The sequence below is a fragment of the Cynara cardunculus genome (assembly GCF_001531365.2).
Source record: "Cynara cardunculus var. scolymus isolate 2C chromosome LG 3, CcrdV1, whole genome shotgun sequence".
Classification (NCBI taxonomy): domain Eukaryota; kingdom Viridiplantae; phylum Streptophyta; class Magnoliopsida; order Asterales; family Asteraceae; genus Cynara; species Cynara cardunculus.
Genome location: NC_037530.1, coordinates 3,793,228 through 3,818,767, shown reverse-complemented (window position 1 = coordinate 3,818,767; position 25,540 = coordinate 3,793,228). Strand labels below are relative to the sequence as shown.

The window sequence follows — 25,540 nt, the reverse complement described above, 5'->3', positions numbered from 1 at the left end:
AAATTTGAAAGCATGTGAAGGTGGAGAAAGAGCCCTTTGTTGAAGGTAGATGAATGTTTGTGTTCCTTGTTGAGTCATTGAGTCAAAAATAAAAATTTATTTAAATGTTCAAAAGTTTTTAACCGTTCTCATTATAAACATTGTTATCACATGATTTTCATCTCTTTATAGAAGCTTTTCATCATAAAAACGACATTCAATAGAATTTGACATGAAAATCAAACAAAATGTTGTCACAATGCACATTTTCCTTCTCGAGTATCTATTGCTTTTAGCCTTGGGTGATTAAACTGAGCAATGTTCAAACATAAGACATCAAGTATTATTTTTAATAAGTCCTCGTTTCGTCCGTGTAGCAACCAGTTGTAACATTTCTTTCTTTTAGCATGTCGATGTCAATAATACATACATAATAAAATTCTCAATCAAAATTACTGATCAAATAGATTTTCAAAACTAAAATACACAACTCGATAAAACATTTGAATGCTTTTACCATAAATTCGAACGTCAAAATTCTCTTTTTAAAAGTCAAAGTATCTAATTAAATAAAAAAATTAACAGGTTCAAATTTGTGAAAAAAATGAAAATGTGAGCGTGTTTTTCGAGCTAATTATTTTGGGTAGGAACAGTAAATCAAAAAGGGGATGTAGCTCAGATGGTAGAGCGCTCGCTTAGCATGCGAGAGGTACGGGGATCGATACCCCGCATCTCCAAAATTAGAAACGAACCTTTTTGTCCCTCATTTTTGAAGTGTTGTTTTAATTTAGCCCAATTTAATAACTTGGATTAACAAATGTGTGTATAATAATTTTGATTTAAATATGGAGCATTCACTAAATATTTAAGTATGAAAATAGAAAATTTAAGCCAACCAACAAATGTTTTTGGTTTTTGACGGGGGATTTTCCCTCTGGTGTTTTAGGCTTGGATCCGCCTATACCTTCACTTACCTTATTAAATAATATTTTTGTACATCAAAATGGATGATTGTAAATGTTTATCACCTAGCGCATTCCGGATAAGAGTCGTCACTATCACTTACTGAATATAGAACTTTCAATCATTGTTTTCTTTCTTACCGAGTAAGATTCTTTATTATTCCTAAGCTAACTCGGTATAGTAAGTAATCTCATACGCACTTATCCGGTAAGTGTTTGATAAATGGTCACTTAGGAGCTGTTTACCTAAATGCTTACCCGGTAAGCGTTTACCTTTAGAAGTCAACACTATAATTTATTTTTTAGGTAAGATTGTAGACTGTAGTATATCAAAATGGTATCGTGTACAACAATATATATGGTAAGTGCTTACCCGGATAAGAATCGTCACCCTCACTTACCGGGTGAGACTCTCTATCTTTATCATTGCTCTTACCAGGTAAGATTCTTGGGTCTTGCCATGTTCGTCCAGTGAGAAAAATTGTCTGGTAAGTACTACCGGGTAAGCATTTAGTAAACAGTCCCTTAGTCAAATTTCAAAAACCTTGTTTTTTTTATTAATCATCAAATCCCTTGTGGTTAATTAAATACTGCTATTATGGTTGTCTCTTGTCGTTTTAATAAAATCACGTCTCATTCAAACTATCTTTATATGTACTCAACCCCTTACTTCAGGTTGATTATTCGGTTTATATTTGTTCCCCTAAAGCCAACAAGGGGCAATTAAGAGATTTTAGATTCGATACTGGAAAAAACTAACTGATAATATTTTATTTTATTTTTGTAAAAAGCAAGACCTTCTAATGAAACAAGTGGTGATGTGATGGTAAATGATGAAGACTTTCAACGAGTTAAAAGACAACCATCATGGAGTGTAATATTTGAACGGTGACGGATGGATAGTTGTAAGTGACAAGGAGCAACCTCGACGTCGTTAAATATGATGCATTAAGTTCCTAGACCTTTTAGGACAAGTTCAAAAAAGTGAGAACGATCAGTGCAAAACGATACCTCTCCCTACCCACATACCTATCTTAGGATTTAGGAGTTGTTTGTTTGCCTCTTAATAGTTTCATTAAGAGGCAACATCTGAATCATTATGAGGTAAATTTTGTTTGATAAAAAAAAAAATTTCTCTTAATGGTTCTAAAACCATCTGAATGATTTTGTATCTTGGACCTCCTTTAACCATTCAGCGTCCTAATGTCATTGTAAACAATTATCAAACAATTATATTTCATTTTGCACCATATCATAAGAGTCTTATAAAATTATATGTTCTATATAATAGTGGTTATTTGACGTTTTAAGACTAATTAACAAGTTTTAGGATACTTTTTATGAATGCATATTTTTATAGGACACTATTTTTTATAAGACATGTTCTCAAAAAGTATTATCCGATTAGCGCTTACCGTGTAAGAGACACTTACAAACCATCCATTCTTATGGTTGAAAATGTCATCCGACAAGGTAAATAAAGGTGACGATGACCTTGAAGGTAAACACCAACCCAGTAAGCATTTGATAAAACAAACCATATATTCGGTCCATATAAATCATAAATCATGTAACCTAAATACTTACAATTGATTTTTTAGCATATTCTTTGCTTTCCATTGACTCTTATATTTTATTAAGATTATAATTATCTTGCATTTTGAATTTTCCTGACTATTATTCTCCTAAAACATATAGGATTAGTTGAGGAACACACAAACCAATTTAAACAACCAAAGTTGATAAAAATGAACAACATATATTTAAATGATAATGGTTAATATATTAAAGGGTTAAATGCATGAAATAACAACCTACTTTCATATATTTTTTTTATTATAACATTCTACTTTTGTTTTTCTTTATTACAGCAATGTTCTTTCAAATTATTTTTTATTAAGACATCATATTTTAAAAAATCTATCCATTACAACAATGAATAACCTGTAATTTTACTATTTTGCTATTTCATATATTATTCGTAATAAATATCATCATATAATAATTCATTACAAATAATATTCATTGTGAATAGTCCTGTTTTTCCAACCTACCCCTTTCCACGCATATATTTTTTTGTGTCACCTACCAACGTTTGTTCAAACAAATGGAGAAAAAACGTGCCAAAATTTTCAACGTCTTCCACGTTTCGCCAACTCCTCAACAATTTCGCATCCTTTTGAAAAACCCTTTCGATTTCTTCTAAGCAATCAGAAACCAATTAATCTCCCTCACTGTTTATTCTTCATCTTCTTCTCCGTCAATGCTCCATTTTTCCTTGTAATCAACCCTGTTTCGGCCTCGACTCCATCTCCAAACCCCCAAACCAATCGATTTGGCATTGGTTTATATATAATGTAAGATCTCTTCTCTTAATTATCAACATTTTTGCAAGTGTTCGTTTGATATCTCCTTGTGTGGTTTTTATTAGGTGAATCAATTTCCAATCGTGATACTTTTCTTCTAGGTTTTATTTGCTGTTTAATCTGATATTTGAGATGCTCATTTGCTAGATTTTGATTTTGGAGTTGTTCTTGTTCGTTTGTGTTTGCTATGAATCTTCACAGCTTGTTCGATATATCGTTGATTTGTTATAGGAGTTAAAAGACTACATTGTCTATTTCTGATACTTACATGGAAGTTCAGAACCATATAAATTTGAAGTTTAAAAGTAGCAATTAATAAAAGTAATCTCTCTTGGATCAGAGGGATTATATATTTGTTATCTTTTTTTGATGGATTGTTGATATACTTCGTATAATTTGGGCAAGATTGTATACTCAAATAAACGTTAATTTTCAATAATTTGATACTGGTTTAGCTTGAATTCGAGTCACAGAATGTGGGATAGATTTCTATTGACTTGTGATCTGCAATTCGAATTTGTAATAACTTCCTGTTTCCACAATTAACGAATCATTTGTGGATTCAAACTAGAATGACTCTCTTATGTCTATTAATGATAACAATTTTGTGATCTTGATTCAAAATGGATATTTATACTCCATTCATCCCATAAAAATTGCAACATATGTCAACAATACCATCTGATCGTAAGTCATATATCTTAAATCCCCTTGAATAATGACAAATGGAAGAATCTTGTAGATTGAAACCAGTAGCTTCAATAATTTGTAAACGATGCACAAAACGTGTAGTTTTTAGCTTGAAAGCCTTCAAACAGTAACCTTGCAATTTTTGAAGTCAACTTGAAAGAGAGAGAGTTTTGATTTTCTTGGGACGAGTAGCATACATTTCTTCTGATGTAATGTTTAAATCTGTTCACTCTTTGCATAACAAGATTAGTAAATAAACCAAAGGGTCATTGACCCAGCGGTACTCAGCTTAGCTTCTCCGGAGGTCATGGATTCAAGCCTCACATGAAGAGTGTGCATGAGTATTTCCCGTATATAAACATTGTATACTTCAAAGAGAAAGATTTAGTAAATAACCGCCATGTTAGACGCTTTGTCTTCTTCCTGAATCAAATATGTTAATGAACTACTAGAAAATACTTGTGTTTCGTGATTTTCAGAATGCCTGCAACAGCATTTCATCAAGGTGTTGGTACTCTCCAGTCTCATGGACGTATCAGTAACTCTGCTCCTAATTATGAATGTGGAAATCTTTCAATGAGGTTGATACCAAAAGGTTTCAAGGTGGAGATTGGGATATCAAGAAGGGAACCTTCTAGAAAGAGGACCTCCATTTTAATGCAATCATCTTCTTCCCAGAAAACTGCATACAATCCAGTTTCAAGCCCATTACACAATGCCTCGAAGGAATCTCCAAAGAAATCAAGTATGCTATCTTGCTTTGGGAATGAATAGCATTTCAATAGACAAAAAGAACAAGCTTGTGGACTGAAATCATGACATCCATTTGTTTTTAATGTTGATAATGGGCAATAAGTGATTTTCAATTGGTGACGAGAAGTCTTTTTTGTTTCAGATGAAGCTGCTTTGATACTGATTAGGCATGGTGAGTCTCTATGGAATGAGAAGAACTTGTTCACTGGTTGTGTTGACGTGCCGTTGACGAAGAGGGGTGTGGAAGAAGCGGTGGAAGCTGGTAAGAGAATAAGCAATATACCCATCGACATGATATATACATCTGCACTCATTCGTGCACAGATGACCGCTATGCTTGCCATGACTCAACATCGCCGCAAGAAGGTAATCATACATACATCATCTACGTGTATACATACACCTTTAACATATACAGGGGCAGGTTCAAATGAGAACCGTAAATATTTGAGAACCTAAGAACCAACTATTCATGTTTTATTCATGATGATCGAATTAATCGAACTTATTTGTAGGTACCAATTGTCATGCACAATGAGAGTGAACAGGCGAACGCCCGGAGTCAAATCTTTAGTGAAGAAACCAAGAAACAGTGTATTCCAGTAGTCACAGCTTGGCAACTAAATGAAAGAATGTAAGCATTTCTAGCATTTTTCATGTTTGCAATTCATTTCAACAAATTTCTTCATCTAACATTGATTTTTTCTTGTGGGAATTCAGGTATGGGGAATTGCAGGGTCTAAATAAGCAGGAAACTGCAGACAAATATGGAAAAGAACAAGTTCACGAGTGGCGTCGTAGTTTCGATATACCTCCGCCAAATGGCGAGAGTTTGGAAATGTGTGCTGAAAGAGCCGTTGCATACTTTAAAGAACAGGTAAGAATGACGTTTTGTTTTCATAAACCTTGGCAAACAATTTTTTGCTTGTTGATCTTTGACTGGACCTTCAATGTCGTGCAGATCGAACCACAACTTCGAGCTGGAAAGAACGTGATGATCGCAGCACATGGAAATTCCTTGAGGTCTATCATAATGTATCTTGACAAACTAACTTCCCAAGAGGTACAATTTTGTTCTTACACAATTATCCTTGACAACATAGAGTCAATGTTTGACTTTCAAGAGTCAAATGGATAGGTTTTTAACTTCAAAATGAATAAGAAATGTTTCGATTACAGAGAAAACCGTTGATAGCCACATTAGTTTATGAAAAGGATATTACATTGGGAACATAATGAGCCAAAAATTGAAAGATGCCAATGTAAAATTTAAATTTGGAAAGTAATAGGTTTTGAAAGTCAAAATTGGACCCCTACTATTAAACCAAACCACATAAGTTCTATATCTCATTTGAGGTGGGGTGAGGCAGAGGCAGACAGAGGAATTTTTTCGAGTGGCAGCACCATTTGACTAGAAAACACGAAGCAGTCGAAGCTATGTATACTTTTCAAAAGTCCATCATTGGTTTGTTGGTTACTTCCTTAGTTTTCGTATGTGAGGTTTTGTGTTCAAGTCTTTTATTGCAATTTTTTAAAAACATAATAAATCTGAAATTAACAGCCAAAAGACTAAGAAAACGGTTGATTACGGGATTCAAATCTACGCCTAGCATGGGAGAAAAGTGGTCCAAACCAAACTCTGTCAAGACAAACTTATGTTATTACTGTAGTTTCAAAATATATACGGTGGCACCCAAGACCCAACATCACAATACATTGCACCTATCACTAGCCTAAGTTTTTTAGCTTGCGACAGAGGAACCTAGCGGTGGCCTGTGACATCGTATCTAATGAACTGGGTCCGTCCCTAGGGTCAGTGGTGGGATGTAGGCAGAGAGTAGAGTTGTTGTTTTCGTAAAGACTGTTTTCTATCAAGTTCACCTTAGCATTAATTTGTTGGTTTGGGAATCTTGAAAATCATTTGTTTTTCTATTGCCAGGTTATAAGTTTGGAACTATCAACCGGGATACCGATGCTTTACATTGTGAAAGAGGAAAAGTATATCAGAAGAGGAAGTCCGGCAGCACCAAGCGAGGCTGGTGTTTACGCTTATACTAAGGTACACGAATCAAAGCTAATGTAACATTCGGTCGTAATGTTGTTTCTTGAAATTCGCGAAACCATATTTCCTTGTCGTAAGTTACTGCAAATACGTTCTAATTTGATGTGGGTTTTTATTTGCTATTACAGGATTTGGCTCGATACCGGCAAAAGTTGGACGAGATGGTACATTGATAAAATTACAAGGTTTGAAACTCGTCGAAGAATCTTTTTAGTTTAAGCCAAAGGATGTTCAGATATGGTGTTTTCAAAGGACCATGTATGCATCTTATTTCGCAGTTTCATAGTAGTCAAGAAAGAGAGAAAAAAGCAACTCTACTCTAATGTTTTACTATATAAACTTGGGATCAGGTGCGAGACCTGTGAGACCACATAATAACACTAAACCTGTGAGACCTGTGAGACCACATAATAACACTAAACCTTCAGTGTTTTTACCGTGAAGGTTGATCTTTTTTGTATCTTTACAATGTTTTACTGTGAAGTTTCAATGTTATTTTATGGTTTCACGAGTTTCATGTGAACCCAACCCTTAAGGTTTGAGACTTGGATTTGAATCTCACGAATGTCGTTAACTTCATTAAAATCACGTCAAAAAAACCTAAACTTAAATGTTGGGAGGTCATTTTTTGTTATATACAACAAAACTTACAAACATGCTATTACCTCGAGGCTTGAACCTTTGGCCTCCACCTCTTCCGAGTTTAGGAGGTTGATTGGTATATATTGTAAAATTTTACAATGTATTTGTTTCACTATGTGAAACTTTTTGACGTGTCTCTGAAACAAAAAATATACATATAAAAGTTTCATATTGTGAACCGAATACATATTGAACAAATACATTTTTAATCAACTAGAAGGGTATTCGCACATTGCAACGAGGCATCTTGATTTTAATGTTTCGTTTTATATTTTGGGTCTATCAATATTATGATGCTATATGGTTATGAGAAAAAGAAAATGTTTTTATTTTTGAATGAAATATGAATTTGAAGATATTATAAAATTTTAGTGATATTAGTATTCCATTAACTATTTAAAAGTTCTCGTTTTTATGTAATTTCTTTGATTCAAGTTTTTATTATAATTTAATTGAAATTTAAAAACAAATTTAATTTATATTTGATTTAATAATATAATTTTTTTTATAAAGATAATAATTAATTATTTTGTTAGAACTCAATAATTATCCTAATTATATTTTAAATTTTTTATATTTTAAAATGAGATATTTATCCTCTATTTGATTATATTTATCCGTAGTTAGTTACACGAATTCAAACATGAAGCTTTAATAAGTTGTACTTACGCACAATTTACTTGTAATATTGAATTTTAAGTAATATGCATCAATAAACAGTACTTCATACATAAAAAACGGTTTTTAAAAGTTTTTGACAAATACTTTATAATATAATATAGATACATATAATACTAGCCTATAATGAAAAAAAATTATGTGAAACAATACCTTAAAATAAAAGTTGTTACTGTTGTACAATACTTCTCATTTCATTATGCCCCTCTGTATATATGACACCCAATTTGGGTCAAATGTGCCGGAAAATAACGAACATATAGTTTACATATAACAAATTACCAGGCGTATGGAAAAGTTAGATAGCTTTGAGCAACATTACAGTAGGATGATAACCAGCTCCATGACTACAATTTCCCTTGAAGATGATATGTTATTCCGAACCCAAAACTAAGCATTTCGTGCGAATTTCATGGGTAGAAGTTTGCATGTTTTATAGAAGAAAGCCTTCAGTTTTGGCGTAATATAAAGCTGCTGCAAGTAAGATGACGATGAGGAGTATGATCCATACGCTCACTCCGCCTAAAAACAAATGTAAAAGGGCGAGCATCAACACATACACGACTATTAATTAACGATAACTCATCATGGTTTTGGGAGGCAAAGGGATTACAGAAAAATAATGATCGAGGCAGACATAAAACAGCTTATAATTAGAGCAAAGTTGGGAAAACCTCCACGTTTACCAAGATGTACACTAATCATTTGAGAACCATAAAAAGGTTACAAACCCGTAACAACCAATCTCTATGTCTATGTATTGTTTCACGTGATCTTTTTCATAAAAGGTCAGGATTTAAGGTAGCATTTCATATATATTTGTTTTGCAATGTTGAAACTTTTTTACGTGTGATTTTTGTTTCACAATATGAAACAAAACAACGTATGTTCATATGATTCACTTGTTTTCACGGTTCCCAACCTACTTCCTAAATTGGTCAACATCTTTCATAATGTCTTTATTAAGTGTTAATACTGTATGCGGCCAGCATTACAATTTGGAGGAAACGAGATGGGTGCAGTTGATCAACAAGCATATTCAGCACTAAATGGAATACGGTCGTCCAAGTGAGCCTATATGGTCTAAATCTTTTGGTCCAATATTGTATCGTCCAACTGTCGAAAATAATGCAAAACAAGGAATCACTTTCAAATATGGATCAAGCAAAAACAGAAGTATAGGTCCCTTGGTGTTTGTATTTTAATGGTCAATAACGTTATTATTGGCTCCTAAAGTGTAGTGACCATTAACAATTCCTTACTTTAGGCCTGAAATTGGCAAATCTAGAGCACCATACACCTTTCCTGCATCAAAGTTGTAATATTACTCTGGATTTGGGAATTATTTCTCCATTGAAAAGTTATATACCCAAGACAAACCCAACTTGAGCTTAAAAACCGAGGAAGCCAAAAGAGTTGACGAATCATGGGCCACAAGAGCTGAATAGCCATGAAAACGACACTGGCTACTCACACGGTTCAATGGAAATATGTGACCAAGTTCAATGGCGACACTGACTATTTTGTAACGATGTTAATTGGCAAATAGATAACTTTAGCTTCAAATTTTGCAAAAAGAAAAATGATCTACTACAGTTTTTCATGGGATGGAAGGAGCGTCACTAGGGTCTCCCTTTAACATTAGCACCAAAATCCAGAAGCTCTTTTGCTGTATGAAAAGGAAACTATTGTTGATGAAACAAAATACAACAATAATTTCCATTTTGCGATATCCTGTTAGAAGTACAACTTTGCAAAAAAATTGAAGCTAAAATTACCCATTTTGGTTTCGTCCTAGTTACTGAGTCGTTAACTCTATTATTTCTTTTTCCTTGTTTGAAAATGGTCGATTCTAGTCAACATGATTCCTTCATTTCATGATTACTAAAGGTTTTAGACATGTGACTCATAGTTAAACACTTCCATTAGGTGATTAAACCACTGCAGTTTTCATAGAATGGAACGTATAACAACCAATAGTTCACATATTGTCAGAGGAGGAAAAGAGATGCATACCGTTTTTGGTTGTTTCCTTTATTAGTGTCACTCTTGCACTTGAATCAAAAGATGCAGAAGCCAACGCCCTGTATTTTAAACAACTCGTTTAAGTGACATATTGTTTCAAAAGCAATGAGTAGTGGAAACCTCATCTTCCTGGGTTCCGAATCCAGGCGCTGCCAAAGCCCTTATGGCCATGGAGGTTCACCTACGATGACTCCAGGCCATTCATGGTCGCCCGGGGGATTAGGTGGTGAGCGTAAGCTGGCCCAAAAACCCATGATTACCTAAAAGAAGTGTTGGATGACTAGTGATGAATATAGAGAATGAACCTTGAATCATCGGAGAATGTAAGTGCTGTTACAAGTCCCAAATGTGCTTTCTTAACTACAGTCTGTACCTTCATGCTACTTGAATTCAAGATAAGAATGTCTCCTTCGATTGTACCACTGCCATTTTCATGGAAGAAAATTAGTCAGGGAAAAGAAGGTGAAAACACTTGATGATACGTACATGGCCAGATAAAAAATGTTAGAACGTGTTTCTTTTTTAGACACAAAGAAGCATCATGCACTAGCTGCAGTGACTGAAAATACTTTCTATTTATCGATAATGTCAAAATACTTTAGAAGAAAATATTTAGCATGAGAGTTACTCCTCTGTCTTAAAGTGAGCGTCCACATTTCTACTTTAGGTTGGTACCAAAACAAGTGTTCACTCCAATTCTACCCTTAATTGTGAGATTGAGCAATTCATTACTCCCTCTATTATTAAGGGTAAAATTGTCATTTAGTTAATTAACAAGTTTGACAATTACATATTTCTAAAACTGCATGCCTTTTTCATTGTGAACATTTATTTTGGACGAAGGAAGTATCTCAAGTATGCAAATACAATGTTTAACAGGTCAAAAACCATCTAAAAATCATCTATAGATTATTTATCTCAAATATCTTATCAACTTGGAGACTAGTAATCATACCAACAAAGTTGAGAAAAGAAGTAAGCTCTTACATGGCAAGGAACTTCCCATCATTTGATACACTGAAGGCAGAAATCGGGTCTCGTACGATGTGCTTTGAGCTTATCCGCTTCCATGTTGTGGTGTTCCACTTCACGATACTTCCTCCTCGATCTAGCCAAGTTGAAAAATCCATGTCATTAGTCCACAAGAGCAGGTAGTACCATACTTTAATCAGAAAATAAATGCAAAGATTTTTTTTTGACGATGTCTGAAAATAAATGCAACAATCATCTCTTTGTAAAACTTTGGACTAAACACCTGTTTTACATCATTAACAATAATTATAAAAAATGGCTCGCATGATTTTGGCCAACAAGGTTTTCCATGTCATTATCTGAGGGAAATTTTTAAATATTTGAATTTGACTAATAGTCATAACACTTCAAATTAGCTGTGTTCAGTCATGAAAAGTTGCATTTATTTTCTGACAAATTGCCTATTCATCATTTATCATGCAAGTTTTGACATTAACAATACAAACAATAGAATTGGAACATTAAAGAGATGAAGCAATAAAAGCATAAAGTAGAAGAATGTCAAGTAAGCAGATGCACCTCGCATTGCAGTGACATAGAGAACTTGATCATTCTTGCTATTTTGTGAGAACCTACAAAATCCGAAAACTTCATCCTGAATGGTACATGTGACTGAAATTAGTATAAAGTATAAACCAAGCTGGATCTTAAAAACATAAAACGTGAGGAAAATGGATTTAGCAGCCTACGAGGGAACCTAATTATTTAGCAGTTGCATTAAGATTACATGGCAAATAGATAAAAATGCCAAGGTTTCAGAAGTTATTAGACCAGAAGGATTGGAATATTACCAACCCAAATAAAACTCATTGCAACTTTAGTAAGCAAATAAAAAACTTGCACATCTTTTGAAATGGAACTTCACAGGTTACCGAAAACATGTGCATGCCCATTGCCATGCCCATATACGCAGGGCCAACCACCGAGAAGGCGAGAGTCGCCTTCTTATAGATCATTAAAATATATAATCATTATCATATACTCCCTCTGTCCAAGAATAAGTGTCCACATTCCAATTTAAGTTTGTCCTAAAATACATGTCCACTTTCAAAAAGTAGATAGTCATAATTTACTACTAGATTTCCTACTCTATCTTTAATTGTGATGTACAAATATTTTAGAGTTGATGAGATGGAGAGAGAAAGAAGGTTTGCTTTATTCATCGAGGATAAAATTGTCATTTAGTTAATTAAAAAATGTAATAATTACACATTTCTTAACCTCTGTGTTTTTTCATAGTGGACACTATTTTGAGACGAAGGGAGTACGGCCTTAGAAGATACAAATCAATGCTTACATTTTCTTTTGGTAAAGAGGCTTTGGCCATAGATGATGAGATATCCCAGACCCTACCAGGGCCACTTCCTACTGAGACAATAAATTTCCCATCAAGGCTGCAAGACAGATAAAGGCCAATAACATCAGATAACATGCAGAATTGGATTAAAATATAAGCCTGATGCAGCAATTACCATCAACCTGAAATCTAAATTCTTCACAGAAGTATGAGCCTTCGGTGCATCAAGAACTAATGCCATGCTAGGCCACTTGAACACCCTCAATGTACCATCCTGTACTTCACCATAATTGCATGGTTAAAATCCATATAATTCCTCAATTAAAGGATAACATAATGAAACTGCATTACATGAAACAAGCCAGATGGAGCGTAGAGCACGTAAGCCTGCATTTGAACATTTTGTATGAAAAGAGATCAATAACAAAGCTAGTTGAGACCTATATCCCTCATGCCAATAGGTAACTGCCTATGGAGATATTGCATTTTTTCGATGACCGCTTACCAGGAATTAATTTTCAAAATGAGTTTGGCATTGAATTGTTTATGCTAAAGAATAAAATAAATTCTGTTTCAGCACTCTTTCCATCTTTAACATAGGAAACTCAAAAGTTGTACTCATTCCACCTCTCAATTTCATGTGTAGAGATTATGCTTGAAGAAAAAAATAACTGCACTGGTCAAGATTTTCCAAACTTTTAAATTCCCATTCAAAGGAAAATGTAGAGAGCAACAGGTGTCTAAAATAGAAGAAGCTTAACATAATGTATGTTGCTTTATTGTTGTGCTAACGGGTTCATGAACAAGCAATCACGATAAGTCTTCTCAACTTCAACGTGCTTTATGACATTAACAAAGAAGTAGTTGTGTACTTGTGTTGAATGTCAGCATTTTCAAATCCCATGAAACTTAACATCCCACAGTTTCTACATAGAAAACCACAAAAGCTAGCAGCATGTCAAGCCAAAATCTCAATTATTTCGAAAGAAATCCTTCAAATTAAACACAAAAGCAACAAAAAGCATGGTTATATCTTTTAAAAAGATTTTCAAGCATCTGCTTTTATAAATAAATATCACCATCTTTTTATTTAGATATAACTTTTTCTTGGTTATAGACGACACTGTCGCATACTCCAACTTTAACAAACTTAACTGTGCCAAGCTAGTGAGCCTAGAATGTAACAATCATGCACCCAAATAGAATGAGTGAAGCAGAGACTAAGTCGTGTTGTAATGATATTCAAAACATGTACAAGATTGGCTCTACCTCACCACCAACTGCAAGTAAAGAACCATCATGGCTAAAAGTAACTGCCAATTGTTGTCCAACATCTTCCAATTGTTCAAGCACTTTCTCAGACGGCTTTAGACTCAAATTGATAATATCTTCATTCCTGATTGCATCCCACTCAAGCCATCTACGCACCAAAATATGCAACGATACAGTGTAGCACCAAAATTAGCCAGTGACACCAAAGACAATAATCCAAAAGAAGTTTGAACATCAGTCTCATATTTCTACTTTGCTGATCATGGGCCAGCACAAATGCACAATACTTGGATGTAACCTCCCACACTCAAACAAAGGGAATTTCTACTTGCACCTTCAATGCAGGATCCTAGAATTCACCTTTTCTTTTATATAAATTAGTTTATCGTATTGTGCTAAGTCACCAACTCATTTAAATCTAAAGCTATTAGGGGAGGCCACAAAATGACAACAATGTACATCATGCTCATGCTTAGCACTCCCTCCATATAAAACACTTATTGCACCAATAGCACACAATGAGACAAACTGAGGTGCAACAATATGCCTGCACAGAAGAGAACAGAAACCACAAGACATATTTGGGTCCAATTAATGAAAGCAAAACTTGAACTGAAAGCAGATATCTGATGACATGTCAACCACCGACTCGGTTAAAGCCTAACTTAGTTAAGGGGTGGAAATAGCAAATATACCAGCATTGGAGCGTAATGTGTAATAATGTTGTTTTTACTTATGGAATAGGGGTGGTCGATCTATGTATCCTAGCCACCATTGCAAGGGTTAGGAGGAATCCATTGTACACAATATTCCTTTAATTTTTTAGTCGATGCTGCTTTCATGATTCAAACTCATGACCTTTAGTCCCCAAATTATTAACCTTACCTGTTCTTACAAGGTTTGCACCTTGGTGGTCGATGTTCTGGTTCTCAGAGATTGTGAATCCGAGACTGAGAAGTCTTAACATAAAGCATAACACAGCTGTTCCCAGAGGCATTTCCATTATAAATATTCATGTAGACATGAGTGGAAAAGTTTTGAACATAAAATAAGATGGCAGCGAAAAAGAGAAAGAAAACACAGACACTGTGTTATGTAACTTATGTTCCCAGAAAACCATGGAGCAAACACACATGTATATATGAATCATGGGTTGAACAGATTTAGCTTCAGCCAAAAGCTACAGACTGTGATTAGTTAAACAAAGACATGCTACTTCAGCTCGCACGTCATCTTTTCACTATAATTATTTTTCTTTAAAACCATGGAGTATACTTAAGTTTATAGTTATACACACTTCATGGCGCAAGAGATGCATGAAAACAAACTTCAATATTGTGTTTCCTAAAAGCACTGGACAATAGGTAGTCCGCATTCATGCCACCTGAGCAGACTGAAACAATGATAGATACAAGGATCGTTAGAATATGCTTTTCCACCAAACAGCCAGGCGCGGCGGGATTCCTACCAACCCGTAAGGTAAAAATGAGACCATGTAATGACTATATCACATAGATGGAAATTATCAGCAAAATAATTTTAACATCTTTGAAGTAGAATAGACTATCATCCAATGCAAAATTTATATACAAATAGTCACACATGAATTTGTTTGGATTCTTTAAAGATATGGCAAGATAAACCTAGGAACCGAAGTGATGAACCTTAATTCCCATTTGAAACCAATCATGGCGAAGTGTCAAGGAATCTCACAAGGTAGCCAATGCAGATCAAGCGTTTTGCTCTCAAATCTCTAATTTAAGTAAAACATATCGTTATTAAAAATATTATCTATAATAACTGTTGAAGACCTATAACTTGTTTCTAACATTTGGGTGCTTAAAACCCCTGCACCCCATAGTTCAGAATTACCTGCAACTTTTCGATAACGAACATATTACACCTTCTCCTCCGGGATGAACAGCCATTCTGTAGGGCAGATCATTGGCAGTTCCAAGTATATCCACCTTATAAAGAGAGTCTAACTGTTAAAATGTTTCTATTTCTATAAACCATAACCAATTCCAAACATCAAAATGCAGAGACACTAGAAGAAGAGTAAGTGCTCATGTATTAATATATGCTAAAAGATATCGACGGATTACTCAATAAGAGAAGAAGGTTAGGTTAGTCAATATATTATATATATTTTGTCCACATGAAACAGGAATTATTACGCCTAGTTAAAATCTAGCCCAAGTATGCTATTGAACCATAAGTAAACATTTAAGTGGTACATAGTGTAATGTTGCTCCTGCATCCCTATGTGAACTTTTTGATCTCTCTGTCTCTTACAAATACAATGTCTCTCCCTCAAGCACGTATACATGTGATCTTTACCGCTCGTAGCTGATGCACTCGCACAATTCTCATCCTTCTTAAGCCAGTCCCCATCGGGGTATGGTGGAGCATGATTTCTCTAGTATTTAAAGACATATTCATCCACGTTAGGACTACAAAGTTGGCATAAATATGTTGGAACCCAACCTGTGGTACTCGAATCATCTAGGATAGGATAACTTGGAGTTTACTCATAGCATTTTTTGAGATGAGCATCATGGAATTTTTGTATCATAATATTTATACCATGCTTAGAATTCACTTGTATACCCATTTCACCTCATCTCATATATGCCTTGTACCACTTGCCAATTACATGACCATCACAGAAGAACAAAATATAACCCTTATGATGTCTTGTCCTTTTCAAAGTGGTATGACCAACCCACGTGCTTGGTGACATGATGACATCATATTCGCAGAGAGATGCCTTCTCTTATGGGTGATGTCTTCCTTTATCTTAAAGACTAGCTTGTGCCTATTCCTATGCCCCAAACTATAGGCGAGTCAAATTTTACATAAACGAGCTCAAATTATTTGATTTTGGGAGCTTTTTCCTCGAGAACCGTATTGCTAAGGTATGACCAAGTAATGATCGATGTCTAAAAAACTAATTGGTAGGACCATCAATTAGCTTTGTCAAGGCAGTTATTGAATCCCTACATAGCTACAATAACAGGTCATATTAAATGGGAATCACAATTCTCACACAACGGAATCAATCTTCTTTAAATAAAAGTAAGCTGGTTCTATTGATAATCTTTTCACATTTGTGCAAAATCTACTTTTTATGTTGTCCATAAGTTTGGAATAGCACAAAGTAAAACCCTGTTATGAGAAAAGCTGGTAACGACATAGTTGGCATGATTTTTAAAGTAACTCTTAAAACAACATGGTTTATGATCTTATTGAAAAAGAACTATGACTAGAATTATTTCTTGCTTGTTTATCAAAGATAAGAACACTACATGTTAGAAAACACTCGAATTATATCTTGATAAATATATCTCCTAATAGGTAGTTTAACAATGAGTTCACAAGGGCTGTTTTAGGATTCAAATTTCAACGGTCAAGTTGTTTTTCGCCTAAAGGATTTGAGGAACTAGGTATTTCGATAGGGATTAGTACCATTGTCATAATGTTATCAATGTAATTTCAGTTAGAAAGGCTACTTGTCGTCCTTTCAAGCCTTCATGGCATTTGTAATCATCAACTGGGATCCCTTTGAGAAATCCATTTTCATTACAATTTCAAATTCTCACCCAAAAAAAAAACAATGGATTCGTGTAAAGTCGGGCAGAAACTATGCTTCTCTTCATTGCTAAAATCTCGAGAAAATAACATGTGATAACTTTTCCTTAACCTATCCAGTTATACACGTTAATAATTTCAAAAAGTGTATGATAAAGATGTCAGTTTTATGTAGGTACATTTAAAGAGTATAAGCAAAATGGGAACTCACCGGCTGATCAGAAAGGGAATTGGAGGTAGAATCGAAGAGTGAGATAATGAGGGCATTAGGGATGCCACTTCGACCTTCACCACCGCCACCGGCAAAAATCACGTAATTTGATCCATTACCAGAATCCTCGTCTTCTTGCTGTGGTTCTCCATCAGATGATCTGAGTGCATTATTTGGGACAAAGGAAGCACCATATAGAGGAATTCCATACTTCTTACAGTTCTCCTCCATCACCTGACCAGACTTCAACCTTAAACACTTGTATGACCTAAATTAACAACAAACAGAGCAATTATCAACTGGAACTAGCTTCTAGTCAACTTCAAAAACTGAATCAGTCAACCCTAATCTACATCATCAATCAATCTAAAAAAATGTTGCAAGAAATCAGTTTAAAAAATGGAAGTATGATCCGTTCAAATATGGAGATATGTTATGCAGACATCAAACATCAATTTGCAGAAACATTCAATTTACCTAATTGACGCTTGCTGAGAATCGACCGACTCTGAATGTCGAAATACTGGAGTCCAACTGTCCAAGGCAAGACAAAACTTGTAGTCCATCTACTCCACCATGAACCTGTCCTGTTCTTTGATCAATTGGCAATATCAGTCCCTATCTTTACGGAAATAAGTTTTTGCCCCCTCGCAATCAAAAATCATAACATTTTACTTGTCATAATATGATATAAGAAAATATTTATATTTATTAAATATTTTTCAATAAAATAACACAAATATATGCTTAAATTGATATCATCAATTCGTTTGTAAGATTGATAATGTAAAAAAGACAATTTTCCAATAAAACATTTTTATGGTATACCAAAATAAAATGTACAAAAATGAGTCGGATTTATAATTTTTTTTATTAAATGTGACATAAAAAAACTAATATAATATAAAATAAAACAAATTTATTCGAGAAAATTTTAGCTTCATTAAAAAAAATGATATTCGACTGTTTTTGGACAATAAATTGTAAACTATTGAAAAAATATCATACATATAAAATATGAAAACAGAACTTTTATATGTGATTGTTTGTTTACCTCTTAATAATTCCATTAAGAGACAACCTCTGAATCGTTAAGAGGTGAATCTTGTTTGGCAAAAAATAATCTGCCTCTTAATGATTCTAAAACCCTCTGAATGATTTTGTATCATGGACCTCCCTTAACCATTAAGAGTCCTAATTCATTGTAGACAATTACCAAATAATTATATTTCATTTTACATTATATCATAAAAGCCTCTTAATCATTCTGACCACTTAATCATTCTACTTTCGTTCATTTTAAATTCATAACTTCACTATTACAGATTACAAAAAATTGTTGTTCACATATTGGTTTTCTTATTCGTCATATAATACAATCTCAATGTTATGCTCTTTGTCTCCCACAATAAGTGAACGAGAGCCTTCTTCCAACACCATTAACCCATCTTTATTAGCCCTACCAAAATGCTCACAAGGCTTCACAACAAAATCAACTTCACCTCTTTCCTTGTCTCCTAAACTCACTCTTCGAAAACCCGCCAACTGTTTGATAAAATGTCCACTCGACTCCTTATCGTCCCACTTTGCAAACAGTAGCACAGTGTGATTACCCGCCTGCCCATGGTTCTCGACATCAACCACCACCGTGAACTTTGCTTTTTCACACAAGTCCATTCCCATCCAAGAAAGTAGCACGTTACGAGAGGGTGACACTTGGTTTGAGCCAAGATGAATCTTGTTTGGGATATGGGAGACAAACTTGTAGGAATGGGTCGAGTAACTAAGGCCATACCCGAATTTGAAAACTGTTTTGCCATTGTAGAACCGGTACGTACGACCAGGGTAGCCCGATGATGGGTCGGGCCTCATTCTCATATCCGTCATTGGCACGTTTGCAAATTCTTTTGGATACCAGGTCATCGGTAATCTTCCTCCTATGTAAAGAAAAGAAAAACATCTAGGCATTAATTCCATCTCGACATATTTGTTTCAGAGAGTGAGGTATTCAATCTCTTATAAGGCAACATTAGTCCCCTTCCCAACCGACGTGAGATCTTACACTAAATTCAAGGAAGTTTGTTTTGACTCCTATTTAGTTTAAAGAAGAATCTTTTTTTATCAAACAATATAACTAAGTTTCAAATTTTTCTTTATTTTTTACCAATTGTGACCAATAACTTCTTGATCTTGTAACATATGATGATGTGGATACTAAGTTTATTGTCCACTTTGTTGTAACCTTTTCGTAAACAAGTGTCCATGTCATCAAAAGATCAGCAGGTTAACGGTCAGAATGAGTACAAACTAAGAAATTTTGAAACTTGTTACATCTCCTTCGTTGTACTAAATAGGAACTAAACCAAATTTTGTTGCATTTTAATCCATTTCGCAATTTTGATGATAAAAAATTACCATAATTGACCTAAAATGTCAAGGTGTAATCTTACCTGGATTATGGTCACCAAAGATGATTTCAGCAAGAGCAACACCACCAGCTTCACCAGGGTAACCAGCCCACAAAATACTCCCAATTTTTGCATCATCTTTTGCAAAAGAAACATCCACAGGACCCCCACAAAGTAAAACCAACGAAACCGGTTTCTTCGCAGCTCGAGCCACGGCTGATACAAGAGCCTCTTGCTTCCCCGGAAGAACCAATTGAAGCCGATCAAGCTTCTCCCTTTCTTGACTTTGATCCAAACCCATAACCAGAATCACGTGATCAACCGCTTTCGCTATGCGAACAGCATCATTAATGGCTATAGAGGTGCAGTTCACCAAATCAACACAGCCCTGGTGGTACTGTGTGTTTTTCACATAGTTTTGGAGTGCTTGAAGAACCGTGATGTTTTTGCACGCCTCACCCTCATAGTTTCCGAGCAACGTCTGTGTGACATTGGCGTTGGGGCCTATGACAGCAATGGAAGTGGTTTCGGTTTTCGAAAGTGGGAGAAGGTTAGCGGAGTTCTTCAGTAGGACGATTCCATTTCTGGCAGCTTCAAGGGCTAGGTCCTGGTGTTCTTTAGAGCAGACTTGGTCAGGTCCGAGGTTGCCATAGATGCCGGTTTTCGGGTTACCATTGAACAAACCTAATCTCATTCTGATGGTAAATAGGTTCTCTAAAGCTCTGTCTATTTCTGCTTCTGTTACTTTGTTCTGTTCAACTGCTGATTTTGTGTATTTCTTTAAATAGGAACCACAGTTGACATCCATCCCTGCAAGAAAACTCGTTAAATTGCATGTTCTTTAGGTGAGTTTGATATATAGACGAGACTGGATGGGACAGGGCTGGGCAGGTCAGAACCGAGCAAGGTTTTAGGGGTTTAATTCGACATGGGTAGTTTAGTAATTTACCATTCTTGTCTCATTTCCCTGACTTTTATTCCACCTATTTTTGTGGGACGACTCAGGGGCTGTTTGGTTGGCTTTCAATAAAGTCCGGGCTACTATATATAGATCGTGAAGGTTTTTGTTTGGATGGTTTTTTCATAGATGGAAGGAGTGTGTGTTAATTGGGAGGGACAAATTTAGAATAAACTTGCTTCTGCATAAAGCTTCCCTAGAAGCTTATTGAATAAGCCACTTTTTATATCATTACACCACTACCAAACAATCACTTATAGCTGACCAAATAAGCTGCAAGTCTCATTAAGCTCATAAAGTTACTAACAAACAGACCCTCTCCTCTTGTCCCATCCCAGTTAAAATTTAGCACCAAACATGGAACAACAATTTTTGTCCTGTCTTGTCCTATCCTGTGTCTACGAACCATATGCATGCTTATTGCCAGCTCAATCAAGTTTCGCCTCTAAAACAATAAAGTGTAACGCTACAACTTAATAATGCATAAATTACCAGCTTTAAGAACACTGGCGACCGCATCTTCAGGTAACTTTGAATATCCTTGAACATCATGCATAATGGCAACTGGATCACAATCAGATGCAATGTACCTGTGATTATGGAACTAAGTTAAACAAACAGGCCACAATTAAAGATAATATTTTATTCAAGAATAAACCTAGAAAGCCAGAATCTTGACGCCAGATGTGCGAACTAAGATTCCGCTTCTGCAAATGTTTATATGGAAATCTTGATACCCTTTAAATCCCCAAGCCTCGCGAGCTGTTTTGGTTAAGAGATTGTAATCAGCACAATTTGGTAAACCGTTGACTCGATTATAAGCACACATTATCCCACTGGCTTTCCCTTCTTGTACACACCTCTGAAATGGTACTAGGTATGTATCTGCTAGATCTTGTTGAGTTATCTGAAACCCACAAAGTACAAGCATTATTGCACGAAAAATATGCTAAAAACTTGCATTGTATAATCCTACAATGCACGAGGGAGACTTACATTGGCATCAAAGTTGTAACGATTAGCAGTATTCCAGTTATCCAAATCATTGGCAACAAAATGTTTGCAGCAAGCAGAGGCTTGAAGGTGATCAGAATTCGGGTCGATTTTCCCACCTTCAAAACTATCACCTTGAATCCCTCTTACATATGAAACCGAATAATCTCCAACGACCAATGGGTCTTCGCCAGGTGTCTCTTGTCCTCTTCCCCATCTTGGGTCTCTTAACACATTAATGTTTGGTGCCCAAAATGTTAGCCCCTTTGCTTGACCTTCATTGTACATTGCTCTTGCTTCCCTCCCAATTGCCTACATATGCATTAAAAAAACTCGGTTTCTTTTTGAAGAACCAAACCAACGATCCCAGTATATCCCACACAGAGGTGGTCAGGTGGGGTTGGGATTAAGATGTACACAAACCTCTCCTCTACCCTAAAGAGTAGAGTGGTTTCCATGAAGACCCCGGCGAGTGTAAAGTGTGAGAAATGGAGAAAAAACGGATGTTTGACTAAAGGTCAACCATTTCTCTGAAATCATCAAACTAGAAATATCTCCTGTGGAATCTGATGTTGCTTTCATTTTTCATTTGAACCAAATGTTACTTGCATATGCAATGACTAAAGGTCAATAGATCAACTATATATATATATATATATATGTGACAAAAGGTCAACCACTAGTCTTAATAAAAAGATCGAAAGTAAGGTTGTCTCCCATTTGGACGATATAACCCCTAAACCACAAACCAAACCGGCAACAAACGACCAAACCAGTCAAACCTAAACAAAGAAATAGAAGGTATGTTCCCGACCAATATAGGTGGTTTGGACCTCTTATGGGATTTTAAATTTAAAAAAAAACATATAAAATAAAATTTCTACCAATATGATATTATTAAAAAGTATTATACCAAATTATTAAAAAAAATATTTATCTCCAAAATTTAAAATTTAAAGAACATCGATCAAGTTAGAAAAAAAAGTTAAACAAGTCAACCATCAATAGATGGAATTTTGACAAACATTGAGCAAGTTAATGCCCATTATGGATTTTGGGTATTGAAAACTATTATCTATACTACCTTTTAAACCAGATTTATCAAAAGTCTTAAAAACAATTTTTAATGCACAAGGTACTATACATTTATGCACAAAGTCTTAAAAACAACTCATAATGCATTAAGTACTACTACCATTCAGCCTTAAAAAAATTTAATTTACAATTAAAATAACACATAGTACAAGTTACCAATGCACATTATTACCTTTTTTTATGTTCCCAATATACTTTTGACACCTTTCACTCATGCTTCACCCTCTCATACCTATATGTCTTCTTCCCATCCCCAAGGTGAGATTCAAACTGATATTCACCATGAGTTATTAAAAAGTTCTCTCATTCATCTTCTAATCAATTGCTCTAGAACTCTAAGTCTCGCTCTCAATCTCTTGATTATTTGTTGTTGGTGTAAATTAAACACATTTGTGGAGTCGTTTAAATATGTTGGATTTTAAATATATTAGATTTTAAACTGTCAGACAATTTTTTTTTTCGATAGATTTTAATTGGAACTATAACTCTTATTTATTCAAATTGTATTAATATGTAAAGACCAAGTGTAACGTATATCATCGTTAAATCTTCTAAACTTTAAAATCGTTAAAATTCACGGCTCCGGCCGCATTGCACTAATCAAATTGGAAAACAATGTTTGCTCACTCATTTGACTTATAGAAGTTGTAGTCAACTATTGACCCAATCAAAATGGAACCTAATCTTGTTCAAGCATTTGATTAGCAACCAGCAATATCTCTAATCGGGAAATACGTTTTCGTTTAACCAGCTCTTGAAAAGTTGACAGCAAATAGAAGTTATCAAAACGTATATGTTACCCTATAAATCTCTAACAGTTCTTCAAAACTAAAATCAGTTGTTAAATTCATGAAAAATGGAAGATTCACCTGACCAATCCGATACCAGAGACTTGAATCAAAAGAAGCAGCCGTTAAAATGACTTGAGGGAACATAGTGGAGGTGGTAATGGTTCCGTTAAATCTAACACCCTTTCCGTGTCTAGAAACGCCGTGCAATGCCTCCGACCACCATTCGTAGGCGGAGATCCCAAGGCGAGGAATCTCCGGCGCTCCGTTCACCAGTTGCAATACTTTCTCGTCTAAGGTAAGGCGTGAAACGACGTCGTGAGCACGGTTGGAAATAGGTAAGCTGATGTTGCAGAACGGATATGGTGGTGTAGGTGATGACGGGTCGCATGAAAATGGAGGTGACTCCGCGGCGGAGACGATCATCATCATCATCGCCAGGCATTTGATCATCAAAACAAGACCAATTCTGGTGTGAGGTCTCATGATTATCGGGTTTTTAGGGTTGAATTTTGCACTAAAGTCACGAATTCTACACAGAGAGTGGGGGAGAAGAGGAGATAGAGACGACGGTGAGTGGCTAAGTGGGAGAAGCTTTTTAGCAGGCTCTCTGCCCCAACATCACAACATGGATCATGGATGTATCACCATGATATATTTTAATCTTAAAAGTTTATTGGAGTATTTTCATAAATAATAATAGGGAAAAGTCTTAAAAAAAACTTTAGGGGTTATTTGTTTATCACTTAATTATTTTATAGTTAAAATGCATAAAATAGCAATCTACTTTCATAAATTTTTTTATTATAACATTATACTTTCAGTTTTTCTTATTACAGCAATGTATTTTAAAACTATTTTTATTAGGACAATATATTTTGAAAAATTTACCCATTATAACATTGGGTAACCTTTTGCTTTAAATTTACTCATTATACTAGGTTTTCATGTCACCTCATTGTCCACGTAGGCTGTCCACATGTACTATAGTGATGTGACTTTCTTGTCATATCATTGTACTTTCAAAATTATTTTATTATAACATTTACTAGTTCTTATTAAACACTATATTTTTAATTTTTAATATTTAGATATTTTATATGTTATTTAATAAATGTATTAAATGAATTAAAAAAAATCTAAATTATTCATTAATATATCAATATCAATAAAACTAGTAGAATACAACTTATGTCGCTAATATTTTTAAAAAAATATGTGTTTTTTGAAAAAAGGAAAATAAGAATTGTTCATTTTTTTACCAAAAAATATTATCTTTTAAATAATATATTATATTTGTTCAAAAACTTTTTACTTGACGTATAAATATATTAAATTAATTAGACTTTTTTGAATTATTTATTAATATAAATATTTAAAAAATATAGATAACAATTTATTTCGTTAATATTTTAAAGAGAACTTTAAAAGATATGTATGTATGTATTTAAACAACATAAAAAATAGGAAAAGTTACTTTTTTTACAAACAAAATATATCTCGAAAATAATGTTTCATATTTATTTAATAAATATTTTATTCTAAAAATATTTAATTTGAATGCAACTTAATAAGAAAAAGTAAAAAAAATTAAATGTTTTTTTAGATCATAGCAATGAAAAATAAAAATCACTAATAATAATTTGAAATAAGTTTTTATTTTAATTTTAGTTAAGTCATCAAAATGATGTGGCATCCACATCACCTCATTAAAGCCACACAAGCAAAAAAGTCAAAG

At 34.5% G+C, this 25,540-nt stretch overlaps 3 protein-coding genes and 1 non-coding gene across 4 annotated transcripts; 2 read left to right on the top strand and 2 right to left on the bottom strand.

Moving 5' to 3' along the window:
* Positions 1–643: 643 nt before the first annotated feature.
* On the top strand, positions 644–716 carry TRNAA-AGC. Its single transcript has one exon. It is a non-coding gene; the product is annotated as a tRNA-Ala (tRNA).
* A 2,340-nt stretch (positions 717–3,056) lies between these two features.
* LOC112509984 (2,3-bisphosphoglycerate-dependent phosphoglycerate mutase-like) lies at positions 3,057–7,194 on the top strand. The gene is made up of 8 exons (XM_025115227.1): positions 3,057–3,298; positions 4,477–4,742; positions 4,893–5,116; positions 5,266–5,384; positions 5,471–5,627; positions 5,712–5,813; positions 6,690–6,809; positions 6,941–7,194. The coding sequence occupies exons 2-8, from the start codon at positions 4,478–4,480 to the stop codon at positions 6,983–6,985; spliced, it is 1,032 nt and encodes a 343-aa protein (XP_024970995.1). The 5' UTR covers positions 3,057–3,298; position 4,477; the 3' UTR covers positions 6,986–7,194.
* A 1,115-nt stretch (positions 7,195–8,309) lies between these two features.
* LOC112509644 (SEC12-like protein 2) lies at positions 8,310–18,167 on the bottom strand. The gene is made up of 11 exons (XM_025114712.1): positions 18,038–18,167; positions 17,561–17,828; positions 15,631–15,725; positions 13,756–13,906; positions 12,669–12,760; positions 12,487–12,583; positions 11,709–11,784; positions 11,145–11,265; positions 10,463–10,579; positions 10,149–10,216; positions 8,310–8,654 (listed from the first exon to the last, which is right to left on the bottom strand). The coding sequence occupies exons 1-11, from the start codon at positions 18,124–18,126 to the stop codon at positions 8,566–8,568; spliced, it is 1,263 nt and encodes a 420-aa protein (XP_024970480.1). The 5' UTR covers positions 18,127–18,167; the 3' UTR covers positions 8,310–8,565.
* Positions 18,168–18,851: 684 nt separating this feature from the next.
* Positions 18,852–24,378, bottom strand: LOC112509789 (probable beta-D-xylosidase 7). Its single transcript, XM_025114948.1, has 6 exons — positions 23,884–24,378; positions 21,923–22,231; positions 21,664–21,833; positions 21,419–21,516; positions 20,011–20,778; positions 18,852–19,497 (listed from the first exon to the last, which is right to left on the bottom strand). Exons 1-6 carry the CDS (start codon positions 24,286–24,288, stop codon positions 18,920–18,922), a joined length of 2,328 nt encoding a protein of 775 aa, XP_024970716.1. The 5' UTR covers positions 24,289–24,378; the 3' UTR covers positions 18,852–18,919.
* Between the last annotated feature and the right edge of the window lie 1,162 nt (positions 24,379–25,540).